This window comes from Rhizoctonia solani, chromosome 4 (assembly GCF_016906535.1).
Source record: "Rhizoctonia solani chromosome 4, complete sequence".
NCBI classification, from domain to species: domain Eukaryota; kingdom Fungi; phylum Basidiomycota; class Agaricomycetes; order Cantharellales; family Ceratobasidiaceae; genus Rhizoctonia; species Rhizoctonia solani.
The window spans coordinates 2,980,366-2,995,401 of NC_057373.1; the positions used below are offsets into that span (position 1 = coordinate 2,980,366).

General features: G+C 46.9%; 6 protein-coding genes across 6 annotated transcripts; 3 read left to right on the forward strand and 3 right to left on the reverse strand.

Annotated features, from left to right (window-relative positions):
* On the forward strand, positions 1–2,643 carry RhiXN_01012 (trypsin-like peptidase domain protein; the record flags this gene model as incomplete). Its single annotated transcript, XM_043320831.1, has 13 exons — positions 1–67; positions 119–248; positions 306–445; positions 497–559; positions 612–717; positions 770–850; positions 908–1,112; positions 1,299–1,411; positions 1,461–1,734; positions 1,790–1,812; positions 2,068–2,317; positions 2,369–2,548; positions 2,605–2,643. 13 exons carry the CDS (start codon positions 1–3, stop codon positions 2,641–2,643), a joined length of 1,671 nt encoding a protein of 556 aa, XP_043179843.1.
* A 121-nt stretch (positions 2,644–2,764) lies between these two features.
* On the reverse strand, positions 2,765–4,482 carry RhiXN_01013 (cation efflux family protein; the record flags this gene model as incomplete). The annotated part of the gene is made up of 10 exons (XM_043320832.1): positions 2,765–2,785; positions 2,840–3,001; positions 3,056–3,243; positions 3,305–3,451; positions 3,508–3,626; positions 3,680–3,686; positions 3,742–3,918; positions 3,974–4,031; positions 4,087–4,197; positions 4,234–4,482. The coding sequence occupies 10 exons, from the start codon at positions 4,480–4,482 to the stop codon at positions 2,765–2,767; spliced, it is 1,239 nt and encodes a 412-aa protein (XP_043179844.1).
* A 303-nt stretch (positions 4,483–4,785) lies between these two features.
* RhiXN_01014 (copper transport protein CTR2) lies at positions 4,786–5,538 on the reverse strand (the record flags this gene model as incomplete). Its single annotated transcript, XM_043320833.1, has 3 exons — positions 4,786–4,879; positions 4,933–5,196; positions 5,252–5,538. 3 exons carry the CDS (start codon positions 5,536–5,538, stop codon positions 4,786–4,788), a joined length of 645 nt encoding a protein of 214 aa, XP_043179845.1.
* An 893-nt stretch (positions 5,539–6,431) lies between these two features.
* On the forward strand, positions 6,432–7,832 carry RhiXN_01015 (amino-transferase class IV protein; the record flags this gene model as incomplete). Its single annotated transcript, XM_043320834.1, has 7 exons — positions 6,432–6,489; positions 6,539–6,666; positions 6,720–6,755; positions 6,810–6,894; positions 6,983–7,251; positions 7,310–7,565; positions 7,621–7,832. 7 exons carry the CDS (start codon positions 6,432–6,434, stop codon positions 7,830–7,832), a joined length of 1,044 nt encoding a protein of 347 aa, XP_043179846.1.
* A 110-nt stretch (positions 7,833–7,942) lies between these two features.
* On the reverse strand, positions 7,943–12,616 carry RhiXN_01016 (GDSL-like lipase/acylhydrolase family protein; the record flags this gene model as incomplete). Its single annotated transcript, XM_043320835.1, has 23 exons — positions 7,943–7,949; positions 8,002–8,130; positions 8,186–8,505; positions 8,557–8,715; positions 8,766–8,908; positions 8,972–9,108; positions 9,165–9,213; positions 9,270–9,352; positions 9,402–9,477; positions 9,539–9,654; positions 9,736–9,921; positions 10,473–10,589; positions 10,649–10,660; positions 10,715–11,037; positions 11,093–11,200; positions 11,246–11,254; positions 11,312–11,454; positions 11,502–11,638; positions 11,688–11,736; positions 11,792–11,874; positions 11,929–12,004; positions 12,056–12,171; positions 12,225–12,616. The coding sequence occupies 23 exons, from the start codon at positions 12,614–12,616 to the stop codon at positions 7,943–7,945; spliced, it is 2,970 nt and encodes a 989-aa protein (XP_043179847.1).
* A 405-nt stretch (positions 12,617–13,021) lies between these two features.
* RhiXN_01017 (major facilitator superfamily transporter) lies at positions 13,022–15,027 on the forward strand (the record flags this gene model as incomplete). Its single annotated transcript, XM_043320836.1, has 10 exons — positions 13,022–13,069; positions 13,123–13,402; positions 13,461–13,749; positions 13,803–13,983; positions 14,042–14,094; positions 14,157–14,232; positions 14,282–14,359; positions 14,419–14,520; positions 14,654–14,789; positions 14,840–15,027. The coding sequence occupies 10 exons, from the start codon at positions 13,022–13,024 to the stop codon at positions 15,025–15,027; spliced, it is 1,431 nt and encodes a 476-aa protein (XP_043179848.1).
* Between the last annotated feature and the right edge of the window lie 9 nt (positions 15,028–15,036).

Genomic DNA, 15,036 nt, shown 5'->3' on the forward strand with positions numbered 1-15,036 from the left:
ATGATGTCCTTCAAAATTTCTGCCGCTTTTGTTATGCTGGGTGCTGCATCCACTGTTAGCGCTCATGGTAGGTGGCTATCTCGACCTGTGCAATGTCTCATCTAACTTTCCTGTTCAGCCGCCTCGCCCCTTGCAGTTGCGGTTGCTCTGGAAAACTTTAAGAACGCAAAGATCGTCCCAGACGTCCTGTCTACATTCAATCCAAGTGGCTTGATGACATTGAATTTTACTGCTGGAGTAGGAAGACCGTAAGTTATTATGTTTGCTATTGTCCGCGAGCATAAATAAATCGTGCTGTATCTAAGTGCCATTGGTGAAGCGGTCGCACGCACCAATGTTTCTGATACACCGGTGCTCATGATTCGCGGATCTGAAGAAGCGGAGGCTCAGGCGGGCGGTCCCTTCAACGTCACTAATACCCGCTACACTGTTCTCTGCATTGATGGTAAGCACGACCCGAGCTGATGATCCAAATTCGTCCATGACACCATCTCAGGTAACACCGCTGGAAGCTCCAATCCAGGTGGCTATAACCTACATTATCTAGAGAACAACTTGGGTAGGTACCCTTATTTAGGCAAAATACCCAGGAACTAATGAAGCTATTGTAGCCTATGGCGAGAACCACGACCACACCGTTACCCTCAACTCCACCGGCTCTCCTGTAGTTGCTTACGCTGCACCTAACCCTCCATCTGGGTCAGGACCTCATCGCTAGTGAGCATATCATTTTAGATAGCATCACTCCAAACCAACCAAAATTGTGTAGCATCTGGCTCACTTATGCACAGCCTGGGGATTTCAGCGCTCCGTCTAGCCCTGCCCCCGGAAGTGGTGTTGCACTCTTTAAGTAGGTGGCTCATCTGAACACTTGGGATGCCTCGAATGTCTAAAATTTAATCTGTAGTTTGACCCAATACACTTCTGCGGCTAATCTCGGTAACCCCATTGTTGGGACCTACTTCACCGTCCAGGAAGGTGCTGCTAACGCATCCGTGGCTTCTACCACTGCCGTCGACTCCACTACTCTTCCGCAGTACACAGCTACCGCCACTGCCAGCACAAACTCGACCCATGGGGATGGCCACTCTAACTCTGGCGCCAAGAGCACTGTATGGATTCCTGGTATTGTGGCATTGATTGGTACTGCAGTGGGGGCTTTGGTTACCCTCTAAAATGGACAACCAACAAAAGGTTTTGAGTGTTTGGGATGTGACATTATATTTGGGTAATGACTTTAGGAAATAGCAACGAATTGACTGTGGACAGTGACCTTGTATTTTTCAAATAAGTGATAGCGGGCGAATTCGCAATATGTCGACCTTCGGGTCTACCATCATGAGAGTGTCCAGTTTGCGTACATTGCGCCATCAAATACGACGTTCTTCGTCTCAACTTCTGCAAAGAACTAGTAATTATTCAGTAATTCTTCATACCGGATATTATAAAACTACTCCTAGTGACGCATTGTCTTGCACCCCGACCACCCAGCTTGTATTCCGTCGTTCCTTTGCAACGCCAGTAGATATTGCTCCACATAAATTGAACATACCTACGCCAGTAGCTGCTAGTACATCCGAACTCGCACCATTGGAAAAGTACATCTATGATTGTATTTTGAATGGCCCACCATCCGCTCCTCTCTCTCGCATACATACGGAATACAAATCACACGCAGGGCGCGTGCTTGATGTACAGCTTCCCTACGAATCTCGGCCTGGTGCTCAGAGGAGAGTGAGTCCTTTATCCCCCGACAATAATGAAATAGTCTTGGTCGCACATCTTGTAGTCACCAAAGCCGGAAGACGTCACGTCAGTCTCAGCTCGGGTTTCGCTTTGAACTTTGACACAGAGGGAAAAGGAGAACAGTGTATAGCTACATGTTGTCATTCATTAGAAGAGGCAGGTGCCACTTTTAGCTCCGTCGAACTAGAGACTATATTAAGTAGAACCACAGATAACGCGGATTGTATCTCCCGAGGCCTGCATGTCGCCCAGTGGTCTTTACATATTTCCCGCGTCAGGGAGCCCGGTACCGGTTACGGGGGTACATTCTAGTCTTCCTAGACACGATATTCTTCTTCTGTCCATCCCTCATACGACGCCTCGACTAAGGGCGCTCCCGCTTTCTCCCTATCCTGCTCCAGAGGGTAGCACACTCAGTGTGCGACTATTATCATCACATGGCCAACCAGAGCTTCAATCCCACGGCGGGAAAGAGGTATGGGGTGAATGGTTAGATGGATTCGCTCTACTAAAGTGGGTCACGGAGGGTAAAGTACTCGGGTATAGAGACCTGGCCGGAAGGGAATCCAAGGTGGGTTGGTTATTGATCGATATATTCAATTACCCATAATTGTGTTAATAGCCGGGTACATATGATGTACTCTCGCACATGTTGTTCAATGTATTACCCACTCCAGGGTCCTCGGGGGCACCTCTTGTGGATGAACACGGCGCCGTAGTGGGTATGGCGCTGGGCACCAGAATGGACAACCGCGTGGAAGGAAATCGAGGATGGGGCGTGCCAGCCGAGTTGATCTACGAGGTAATGTTTGGAGTAGATAGGCCCCATACCGGACTTACTCAACGAAGCCCCATAAGATGTTCACCCTGCCTGGGCTCAATCTCAAGAAGAAATAGGTTTGAATATATCTTTAAGTTCCGAATCTATTATTTCCAGTGAAAGGCCATTTGACAAAACGAGTTACAAGCCAATCCAAACCCGGTAACTTTGAGAAATTAGACTAAACATGGAAGTACCTTATTCGTACTTTCGGTGTTCCTAAGTAGAAGCGTATGAGAAGCAGCATGGCTTATGCAAAGCTAAGCCACTTACAGGTCGGTGAGTCGTTTCGTGGTCGACATGAACAAATGCACGTTCAACGCCAGGGAGAGTCTCCAGTTTATCCTGTAGCTGTTGAGAAATGTCGTGAGCCTTCCACAACGGGGTATCAGCACCCATTACGATGTCAATCTCGACAAAAAAGTTTGGTCCGCTCTGTAGGTGCCTATGTTAGGAAATTGACCCGGCGGTAGGGTTGGATGGACACACGTGGTAAGCCCGGACGGTATCCAATGCCTGAATTTCATCGCTAAATGTCGCGGCCTTGTAGATGACGAGCTGCAGGAACTCGTGGGGCGCAGACTTGCCGGCGAGGAGCTCGAATTCGCCATAGATCGTGCGTGACCATGAAGCCATAACTCCCAGCGCAATGATAAGGGCACCAGCAGGATCGAGCCCTGTTAACAAGGAATAAGTACGTTGTCGTGCGGGATCATTAATATAGATCAAAATACATACACCACTTGAGCTTGGCACCACCGGCCGATGTCAGGATACCGAATCCATTGATAAACAAGTCATTGCGGTGATCTTCCCAGAGCATACGGACTTGGGATGAAGAGTTGCGAAGCGCGTAGCAATATAGGAATAAAGCAAATTTGACACCTATGCAAAAGGATTCAGCTCTTATAGTCCCTATGAAAGACACGGACGTTACCTACCGAACGCAGTGGCAACAGCAATAATTGAGGGGATGTGAAGGTCGTTTGTTTCTTCGCCCCCATGATCGACAAGGGCGCGAACAGATTCAACAAGGATGACCAAGTTGACAGCAGCCATCCTGTGCGTTGTTTAGAATAATATTTAAGTTGATTCTTTGTATCGATCACTCACAAGGCACCTGGTAATGTGTGACGTATGAGTCTTGGGGTGGATAAAATAGACCCAACACGAACCGTAAGAGATGTTTCCGATTGTCTCCAAACGACTCCCCCCAACGGGCCATTTATTAGTGTCGAGTTTCGAGGCCTTCTTGTGAAGCCAGTAGAGTATAAGGTTGGAACCAGGGTCGAAGACGGAGTCGATACATGTAGCCAAAAGGGAGAGCGAACCAGAGCTGATTGCGGCATACACTGGGGTGTTCGATTAGTATTTCGGACAAATGAGCTTAAGCGAGTTCGCACGAACATTGCAATGCCGAAAGTGCGATGTTGGAGAGCAAAGAAGCCCAGACAGCGATGCGAACCTTGAATGAACTTTAGCACAGGTTAGGTAACTAAATATTTATCAAATAAACATACTGGAAGTCTATCCTCGGCCTCGGCTTCCTTAGCTTCGGCAGTGTGTGCTTCCATGGGCTTCAACAAGCTGCTAATCAACTGCACAGGATAGCTCAGACCATTAGAGTTGGGCTAAGAAGTATCAGCGTTACTTGGTGTGGCACATACATCATTCTGGCCTCTTTGGTACTTTTCAACTACTTTTCCTGCCTTGCTTCGTCTCCTTAACTCTGAAAGCTCATGGTCTGATTTGAGCGCGGACCGAAAAGAGTATGGGTCACTCGAGCCGGACAGCGCGGAGCGAACTTCGACGTCCCTTACAAACTTATTAAGACTTGCTGGGGACGTAGGTGGGTAGGCGGTATAGGACGGCCCAGGCGAGTCTAGTGTCTCGAGTTGGATTGCAGTGGACGACATGGTGGGGTAAAGAGAGACACATCTGGAACGCCAACCCGCTTGACGCTCAGGAAATCGATCTCCGGTGATTATCAAATCTCACTAGTAAAGATGGAAAATTCGACCAACGTGGTTCAAAAAAATGCCGAGGGTATGTTCTTGGCATAACGCTGGCACATGTATCTTATCTCCTATTAACCGTCAACAAGATTGCTATTTGGGGACCCTCTCGGGAAACTCCCAAAACGTCGACAACTTAGGAGAGGAAGCTCGAAGCCCCGGGCTTACTTCCTAGTTCAAGATAGACACATAATCCTTGATTAATCAATGGGTCTGCCCAGCAGCAAATCTTCCAAACAAAATCTCGCCCACGGCTGTTCCTGCAACAATGCTAATAATATAGGCCGCATTGAAAGTCCTGCCACAGTTATCAGTAATCCAGCAACATACGGTCTAGTTGGGTTCGCTTACATGACACCCAACATGATTGCGTAAACGAAGAATGATTGTACAATGAAAAGACCACCACGAGTAAGTTCGTACGACCATGAAAAGGGGGGCATGGACCTTTTACGTTGGGCTGGAAGTGGGCAGATGGTGAACTCGGAGGAAGCTTGCGAACCAGTTGAGCCAGTGGAAACATCAATTTCGATGACCTTTCCTGTGCAAGGTGGTTCTCCTGATACAACTGCGAGCCTCTCCCCCGCTGTCCCCCCACGAAACAATTCCCTCTGCCTAATAGTAACGGACAGTTTATCATCCATACTATAAATCAATAGTCTTCACTTACCGATGGACTACATACATGGTAAAAATTCCTCTTATCCCCGCAATGGCACGTTCAGTTACAGCAAGTATAGCGAGCACTATGCAAGCGCCTGCGATAGCCCCTCTTGAAGCAGGGGCTACAGCGTCGAAGAATAGATAATCGCCACCCGTAAAGTGAAGGTAGGGAATCATCATCGCCATTGCCCCTGAACTTGAGCTACTTGAGGATCCCGACATGTCCATGGCCTGTACCCCAGAGACAAGGAAGACCAGGCTCAAATAGGGGATATTCATACCGGTACCGTACATATTTTCGCTAGAATATCACTTGGGGCAAGGGATAGAACAACCTAAGGGGTCACATATCCAGCGCCAGTTATATACCCGAGAGAGTTAAAAATGGAAAGGCGTGGGACTACTGTTGCGATGTAGTAGATATCAGTTTCGAATCCTCCGCAGCTGGGTCGTCTACTCTTTTCTCTTCTTGTTAAATATTCACAATCGGAATTTCGTGAATTGAACTAGATCGTCAACCTCATGGTGATTGTCCCGTATAGGAGGCTCCAGCTTGGATAGCACTACGCCGACGAGGCAAAGCAAGCTTAAGGACATCAAAGATACATTCAATGAGGACTTCAAGAATGATAATTGTGGCCGAAGTTATAAGGAGCATGGTGAATTACTTCACAACTAGGGTTGATTGAAGTCGGAAAGACGTATTGAGCAACTTTCGCGCTTCCATGGATGGCAGCGCTTGCCAATATGGCCCTGGTGGCTGTGCTAAACTCAACCGCCTACTGACTCGAGAAAGAAAGTGATCATATTTACCATTTATAATTACGACCACCACTCATGGCCTCGTTCTTACGCGCTACCCTCCGCTCTCAATTTAGAGCCGCTACAAGACCTTCATACTCACATAGCTGCAGGTCGTTTTCTACTTCATTATCACGATGGAAGGTGGACCTTATGACGGGTGAGCCAACTGCTTTACCAGACATTGAGGCGAGTTTCAGCGTTCTCTCTTTCAACACTATACTCATTTTACGGGAAAAATAACAGTCGTCTCAACTCGAAATCCACAAGAACCTCAAGCCCAGGCCCCCACCCAAATCATCCAGCCTTGTGTTTGGACACACTTTTGTGAGTTAACCAGGTGTGTGACATGATCCGGATCATTTACGTCCCACCAGACCGACCACATGATCACTATCCCGTGGAATGTCATCTCTGGATGGGGCACGCCCAAGATTATCCCTTGTAAGTCCATCCTTTATTCGCCCTATATGCCGTGCCTAATCTCGCACAGATGCGCCCCTTTCCCTTGACCCCTCATGTACTGTCCTTCATTATGCTCAGACGGTATTCGAAGGAATGAAAGCCTACCGAGATGAGAACAACAAGGTCACCATGTTCAGGCCAGATATGAATATGAAGGTATGCTATATCTTATCCGCTTGTATAGTTTGACTCAGTGGTCTACGGCTTAGCGAATGAACCGAAGTGCGGCCCGTATATCCTTGCCTGTATGTCGATTTTGTTCTCCCACCTACTCACAGATTTTTTAAAAAAAATTCCAGACGTTCGATGGAGAAGAGATGCTTGAGATTATCAAAACACTTGTTAAGCTTGACTCACACTGGATTCCTCAAGAGCCAGGACACAGTTTGTACATTCGGCCGACAATGAGTTGGGTGTTTTCAAATTTACGCATGATAACGCTAGCGATTAACTTTTTGACACTCCTACTCAGTTGGAACGCAACGAGCCCTAGGTGTTGCCCCGCCCACCGAAGCTTTGATGTTCGTAATTTGCAGCCCAGTTGGGCCCTACTATAAAAACGGATTCAAGCCGGTACGATTGCTCGCAACCAGCAACTTTATTCGTGCGGCACCCGGAGGAACTGGTGGATACAAACTTGGGGCAAACTATGCCCCAGGCGTTGTGCCTCAAGTTCTGGCGGCCAAGGAGGGTTATGACCAAAACCTCTGGTTGCTCGGGGACGAACATTATCTGACCGAGGTACTTGATCAGGTGATTTGAGGGGTTAATTATGTACTAAACCCGGTAATTTGTTTAGGTCGGGACGATGAACCTGCTTGTGGTATTCAAACACCCTGATGGTACAACCGAGCTTGCTACCCCTCCCTTGGAGGATGTTATTCTTCCTGGCGTAACACGCGACTCTATTCTCGCGCTTGCACGTGACCACGAGTCCGGAAAAGCGCGTATCCCTGGTTTGCCTAATGATCTGAAGGTTAGGGAGCGCCATATTAAGATGGAGGAAGTCAAGGCAGCAGCAGAATCAGGAAATCTACTCGAGGTTTTCGGTGCTGGTAAGTAAACTCCTTTTAATGACCTAGTATATATATCCCAACGGGGTTATTACAGGTACGGCCGCGATCGTTTGCCCGGTCAAGGCGATAGGATACCAAGGGAAGGACATTGATATCCCGGTTGGCGATCAAGGAATGGGCCCGGTGTGCAAGGCCATTCTTGATCAGATTGTAGCTCGTCAAATGGGCACCGTCGAGAGTGATTGGAGTGTGGTGGTAACAGAGGGGACTAAAGGCAGCTTGAAAGGTCCTAAACCCATTGCTTAAATACCATTGATTTTGCCTAGTAGAAATTGTAGATAGATGCGCAAAAGTATAAAATACACAAAGACGTGAAAACAATAAAGTGCAATTGAAACACCCCAGAAAGAATACATCTAGTAACTGTACACATGGTTAGGTGCTAGCTCAAGGTGCATATCATTAATGTACATACCTTGTGAGAGCTATAATTCGGAATTCATGTCTTCCTAAGGGGTCGTTAGTCTTATCTAATAATTTACAAGTCACTTTGGCTGGCCCGGACGTATGTCCATAGACGATATCGCTGGATCTGGCAATATTTCTGATTGCCCGGGGGGATCAGAAACAATATGGGGAAAATAACATTAGTAACTCACAAATCTTCCTCCCAGTACCCGTCAATTTCGACTCCACCCCCGTTATCTTCGCCAATCCAACAGCGGATAAAACCCAGACCAAATGTCTTCGACCTCAAGTATTCGAGCTTTACCACCCCCATAGGGCCAACATGGATGTCAAATGTAACTATTGCACCGGGCTCACGTGCCAAAAAATACTTCTTTTCCTTCCAGGCCCATTCAAACCAGCCTATAGCACTTGAAGGCTTGAACGGGCTATTCTTGGCTCGTGTAGACATGCAGGTAGACCGGACCTGCTGAACACGGGTATCGGGTTCATAGTGTTGGAATAAACGAAGCTAGATGCGGAGTAAGTCTAGTACCTTGAACGTATGGATCAAAATACATACACGAGGTACTTGCTCCATCGTATCAAGTGTGGGAAGGAGTCCGTTATCGGAAGAAAACGGTTCGATCGGGCGAGCATCCTCAGAGGCCATTTGGCAAACAACCCTCTGGGTGTATGCGATCAATAAGTCGGCCATCATCTTGTGCCCGACACGGTTCATCTGCTCTGGTTATCAGCTAAATATATGATCAAAACTATTGATATACGAACATGACGTGTATCGTCGGGAGCCTCGGCAGGATAGGGGTCTCTGGCATGGAAAATTTCGTGAACGAGGTTTTCGTGCTCAAGGACATTGTTCAACAAAACATGGCGTAGGTTCACAACCGGGATGTCGTAATATTGTGATACAGCTATATATATGCGTGCATTTCTAAGCATTAGAGGAGTGCGATCTAGGTATCGAAAGAGCTTACGCAAATGGTAGTCGCCTCCAGTTGCCAAGTACTCGAAATGAATTGAAAAGACATGTGCGCTGATAATAGCCGGTTTATTAGGGAGCTGGAGTAAAAAACGAAGAAGCCATTCGTAAGTCATAGCAGCGGCCTCGTTTCTGCGAGTCCAAACGTGTTGTTAATTTTGTCAAATATAGGTCATGATATAGCCTACCTCAAATCGTTGATCGCCATCTCAATTATCACCAAGTCCACATTTTCATCTATCCCATATAGTTCAGGAATAACTCCAAGCTTTAATCTGAACAATGATACCCACCGATATGTTCAAGTGCACAAACAGAAAAGTATTCTGTACCTGTGGCAGGGACAGCTCCGTTCACAAAAACATTCTTTTCATGTCTGGCCGACGAGTTCAATGACAGACCCCGAGCACGCATACCAGACTTACGGATAGGTTTGGTTCCACCACTCAAAGAAAATATCAGTCCATAGCTCAGGATGGACAACTGCATGACCATGTGTCACTAAAAAGAAAATAGGTGAGTTGGTTCTCGACCCATCAGATAAATTACAATATAAATTCACCTGAGCCACCGATGACGCCAATGTTGATGGGTTCTCCAGAGGCGGCCTTACGAAGCACGCGTTTTAGGCGAGAATTAGTCCCTTCGAACCCGCGGGAACGCTGCAAATTGTGTTGTCTAATCGGTCAAATTGGTTATGTGGGTAAAAGTAAGATTAGACAAGTATTTAAAACCTGAAAGGATATGACACAAACGCACCCATATTCCTTGCACATCAAATCTTCCTTCCCACATTCGTCACAGTAAGCAGGGCCGGGGAAACTGGGAGTCACAGTTTGAAAAGAAGTGATGGTTTTGGTTGCTGTCACTGTAACCGGAATGCAGCCCGGTTTAATGGATACTGGATGTTGCTCTTGAGAAGGAAATGACGATATATTGGTGTCCCTAATAGGCAAGAAAAGTCTATTGAACCAACCATCCTGGACCCATCCGCCCAGAAAAAAGAGTGTTATAATTGCGGCATAGAGCGCGGTGAGTGAGGTAATAACGAACGAAATGCGCGGGGAGCGCAGCATTGAGCTCAAAGCAACCGAGGAAAGCGAGGTGGGGAGAGAATGAGTTAGAAAGCATCTGAAACCTGGCCTTTTATGCTTTTGTGTGCCACGAAGCCCGGCAATTCTGCTTTGTGGTGGGTACCCAGTTCCTGGAGAGGCTATTTCAGATATGTCAAAAGCGCCACACAATCACTATACCAAGCACGATCCATTATATTTATGCTATCAAACGAATATGTTTGATCCATAAATGAACAAAATATCCCATAATTAAAAAACTCAACAACTGGAACAAGTGTACAGTAATACATTCTTCGGTCACTGACCATACTATATGTATTTCCCCACATTGTCAAATGCCGAATCACAGAACCAGGGAACCTTATGAACTAAAGCCAGAAGTAAGAAACAAACCGTTAGTTGTGAGCAAGAGAAGCATACCTGGTAAGCGAGATGAGGCGGAATTCGTGCCCCCCTCCTGGGTCTCTAGTTTCTTGTAAAACCTCGCATGTAACTTCGTGTGAACCTGCAGGCACGCCGCCCGCCACTTCCGCGTCTCTGTATGATCCCGGCGTCAGACATAGCCCTTGTTCTGTGTTTATCTACCAATATCGAACCTTGACATATTACTATGATAGCCGTCAGTAAGGGTCGAAAAGATGAGGGACAACCCAAAAACTTACAGCCCGTCCTCGTTCCACCACCCTTCAATCACGCGGGCTGAGCTCTCGTTGTTATCAACCCAGCACTTGACGTTCCCCAGGCCAAATGTCTTGCTCTTAAGGTACGTGATTTTGATCAATCCCATTGGACCGACATCTATCACAAACGTCGCGCGTGCACCTGGCTCCTTGGCAATTAGATAGCTCTTTTCTTTCCAGGCCCATTCAGACCAACCCTCCTGACGGATGGGCTTTAGCGGGTGTTTCTTGCTTCGAGTGGAAAAACATGATGTCTTGACGGAATGTTCTCTCTCGTCACGAACATACTTTCGGAACATTCGTAGCTAAAAGGAGGGCGGAGATTAGAGTTTGAATTGCAACGCGAGCGACGTGGCGTACCCTAGGCATCACACCCAATTCTTCTGGCCCAGGAATAGTATTTCCTGGAGACTGGTACTCCAAGACCGATGGATTCGCCTTTAGTCTGCTCTGGGCGCAAATTTGGCGCTGCATATACGCGATGAGTAATTCAGCCAGCATCTTATGACCCACTCGGTTCATCTGCAAGTTGACACGATAATTCAGTGTGTGGGCGCAACATTTCAATACGGCACGTACGTGCCGAAGATCTTCTTGACTGTCTTCCTGAAATGGCGGTAGCCTATGGAACATATCGCGGTCCAGATGGGCGTTTTCGAGAACGTGATAAAGAACTACATTGCGGAGACTGACAGTAGGAATATCATAGTATTCGTTTACCCCTGACTAGATGTTAAGCATGATTAGAAACGAACGAGTTCAGGCTCACCAGTATGCAAATCACCGCCCATAGTAATGGTATCGAAGGCAAGAGCGATCACCTGGGCACTGACGACAGCTGGTTTATTCGGTAAGTCCATGAGCATACGAACGAGCCATTCGTATGATTGAGCAAAAACTTCAACTCTGACAAACACGTCAGAGTACGATAATATGTTGTAAAATAGCAACATACCTCTGGTCGTTGATGGCCATTTCTATAATCACTAGGTCCACCTCCTTGTCTAAGATAAGTTATTTATGAGAAATACGCATTCCTGGCTTAAGCAAAGCATATACCTATGTGTTCGAGTGCACACACAGAGTAATACTCCGTGGTAGTTGCGGGCACTGCACCATTAACAAAAACGTTTTTTTCATGCCTGTTTCACGGATATTAGCCACAGTAACTAAGACACGCCAAAGTAGCAACTTACGGAAAAGTGGTATTCCACCAGTTGAAAAATATGTCGGTCCAGTACTCTGGATGCAGTACGCCATGGCCAGCAGTAACTAAAAAAAAAACGCGTCAATGGACTGCTTTGAATCTGAAGCTTTACACACCTGAACCACCCAAGATTCCGATATTAATGGGGTGGCCGTCGGCAGCTTTTTGAAGGACGCGTCTGAGCCTTGTATTGGGACCTTCGTATGCACGAGACCTTTCAAGATTGTGTTGGCTGCAAATACGAATGATTGAGTGTCTCCTGTTTGTTGTAAAGAAAATAGTTACCCATATTTTTTACATATGTGATCTTCTGGGCCACATTCATCACAAAATCCAGGCAGGCCGTCAGCAACCGCCTTTGTCACTGTAACGGTCTGAGTAGCCATTACAGTGGCTGTGACGGTAGCCGTTTCGGTAGCCGTTATCGTAGCAGAGGAAGTCTTCACCTTGTGAAACACTCTTGTGCGAGTAACGTAGTTTGGAGCTGGTGGATTTGGGAAGTACGGGTCCTCTTTAAAACGGTGTTCGGCCTTTTGAGACTCCAGCAGGGTAGCTGCGCTCAGTTGATCTACTATCGCATTACGCGCAACCTCATTGGATATTAATATAGCAATAGTAATGAGGTTCGTAATGAAAAGAATCGCTATAGTAGGGGACCATATTAGCCGTCTGGCCATTGCAGACGTCGACGAGATTAAGAAACTTGGTTTCAAACGGCTTAATCCAGAATCGAATTATTGGACCCTGATTACAAACAGCCGGTCATCAGACATCATTTCGAATTTCTGAATTTGATATAAGTCAGATACCTTGTGCCTCTGCTAGTTATGGCGTGACTGTTCCCCCCTCGCGTAATCATCATGAATAGCACATATACATAGCCGATGCTATTGAGTCTCCCTCGTACTACCACCTTCTATTCCTTAAGTTCCTATTATGACAAAGGTTCAGAATAGCTTTGTTGTACTGTCCATTAGCGGGGCCACACTCTTGAACGTATGCATCCCGTAACACTGTGCGCCAGACCACCATGTCTCTTACCTCTCCATATGTTTCGCCTATAGACGTTTCAAACTGGATGTATGACTGTCGCACTTCCCTCCATCCAGACCGAACTCTCCATTTCCCAAGTGCGTATACTAGTTCATAACACAATCTATTAATGTATACTGATTCGTTCCAGAGTGATCTCCAGTGGCCGGTTTCAGTGTACTCGCTAACATACGGCTGCTTTCTACTACTATCCGGTAGACTTGCTGACATTCTGGGTCGACGTCTACTGTTTTTGGTCGGAACTGCCTGGTTCGCAGCATTTAGTCTCGGAATCGCATTTGCTCCCTCACAGGTTGCGCTCATAGTTCTTATGGCGCTCCTCGGCATTGGTCCAGCAGCCAATACTCCAGCCGCAGTGGGTCTATTCGGCGCACATTTTACAGGGCGCGCTAAAGAAAAGGCATTTGCCAGTACGTTTTCCTATCAGCGCCGGAGTCCAACGGTCGGGTCTGATATAACAGTTCTTAGTTCTAGGTGGCGCACAGCCACTCGGTTATATCGGTGGATTAGTTATCGGTGGAATATTGTGCCAGTCTCCGGTAGGCTGGCGCTCGTTGTTCTGGGTTCAGGCAGCTCTTGGGACGATATTCTCGGTTATGGCTTGGTATTGTCTACCACCCAATCATCCAGCACCGGATTCGGAGGATGAGCATGGGGATAACACTAGGAAGGTTATGCTCAAGCGTCTAAAGAGGATTGACTGGGTTGGCGCTGCTTTGAGTACTGCAGGATTTGGACTACTTACATTCTCACTTGCGTGAGTGAACTGAGCTTTATATGGGTCAAATTTTTATTGAAATTGTATGATAGGGGCGCCGAATCTGCACCCAGGGGATGGAAAACACCATATATTCCCGCACTTCTCTGTACCTCGGTAATTTGCTTAGTCGGATTTGTAGAATGGGAGCGCCGACGTGAACAAGCCGGAAAGTCAGTTCTGGTACCACTGTCTATCTTCCGTGCGCCAAATTTCGGATCTTTACTCGCAGTAGTAAGTTCTCAATAATCCGCCCAACCCACAATTTTTGACCTGAATTTGTGAACCATAGGCATTCACAGCTTGGTGGAGCTTCAATGCACTAAACTATTATGCCACTCTCTTGTACGTACCTATGCACTTGGATCTGTATCATTCTTCTCACCTATAGGCTCTCCAACGAATAGTTTCCAATCCGTCCAACTCCTGTCCCCGCTCCAGACTTCTATCAGCTTTTTGCCCTTGGCCGCATCTGGAATTTTCGTAAGTTTGTTCGAATGAACTGTTAGTATCAAGCTAATAAAATCATTAGTTGAACGTCTTGTCTGGACTTTTAATACACCGTGTACGACCTCAGTTCCTTATCTTGGTCGGCCTCGTACTCAGCGTTGTAAGTTTGTCCACAAATGGGCTTCTTTCTTACATTCACGATCTATATACAAATTTCAGGCGGCTGCAGCGCTATTTGCCGTTATTAAACCCAATGTCACTTACTGGGCAATGAGCCTTCCTTTTCTGCTTCTTCTTCCTGGACCAGACCTGTGTTATTCGGTACTAAACTTGCATATATGCAACGGGGTCGACATACACAACCAAGCACTTGCAGGAGCACTGTTCAATGTTGTCACAAGGCTATGTCAACGAAATTCATTCCGTTTGGGTGGCATTCATATCGCGCATATAGGTAGGAACATCGGTAGGATTGGCTGTAACATCAGCGGTATCCACAGCTATTCAAAAAATGGCTGCCAAACGTCACAACACAAGTGATTTGACTGGTCCTTTAGTTCTCATGCCCGGATACCGTGGCGCTGCGTGGGGTATGTCTGTTCTTTTCATGTGTGTACCGCCAAGCTTATCGGGAATCCAGTATGCTTCGGAATGGCCGTTCTTGCTGTAATCATCTCTTTGGCCAAGCTCCGTCATATGGAGATAATCAAACACACCGAAGCTAACGAGAACTTGGAACCAAGGACTAGCTTGGCTATCGAGATGGATCATATGCCCACCATAGAAAGGGGAGAGAAGGATGGCTCAGTTGCGGCCACCAGTGTGTAGGTTACAACC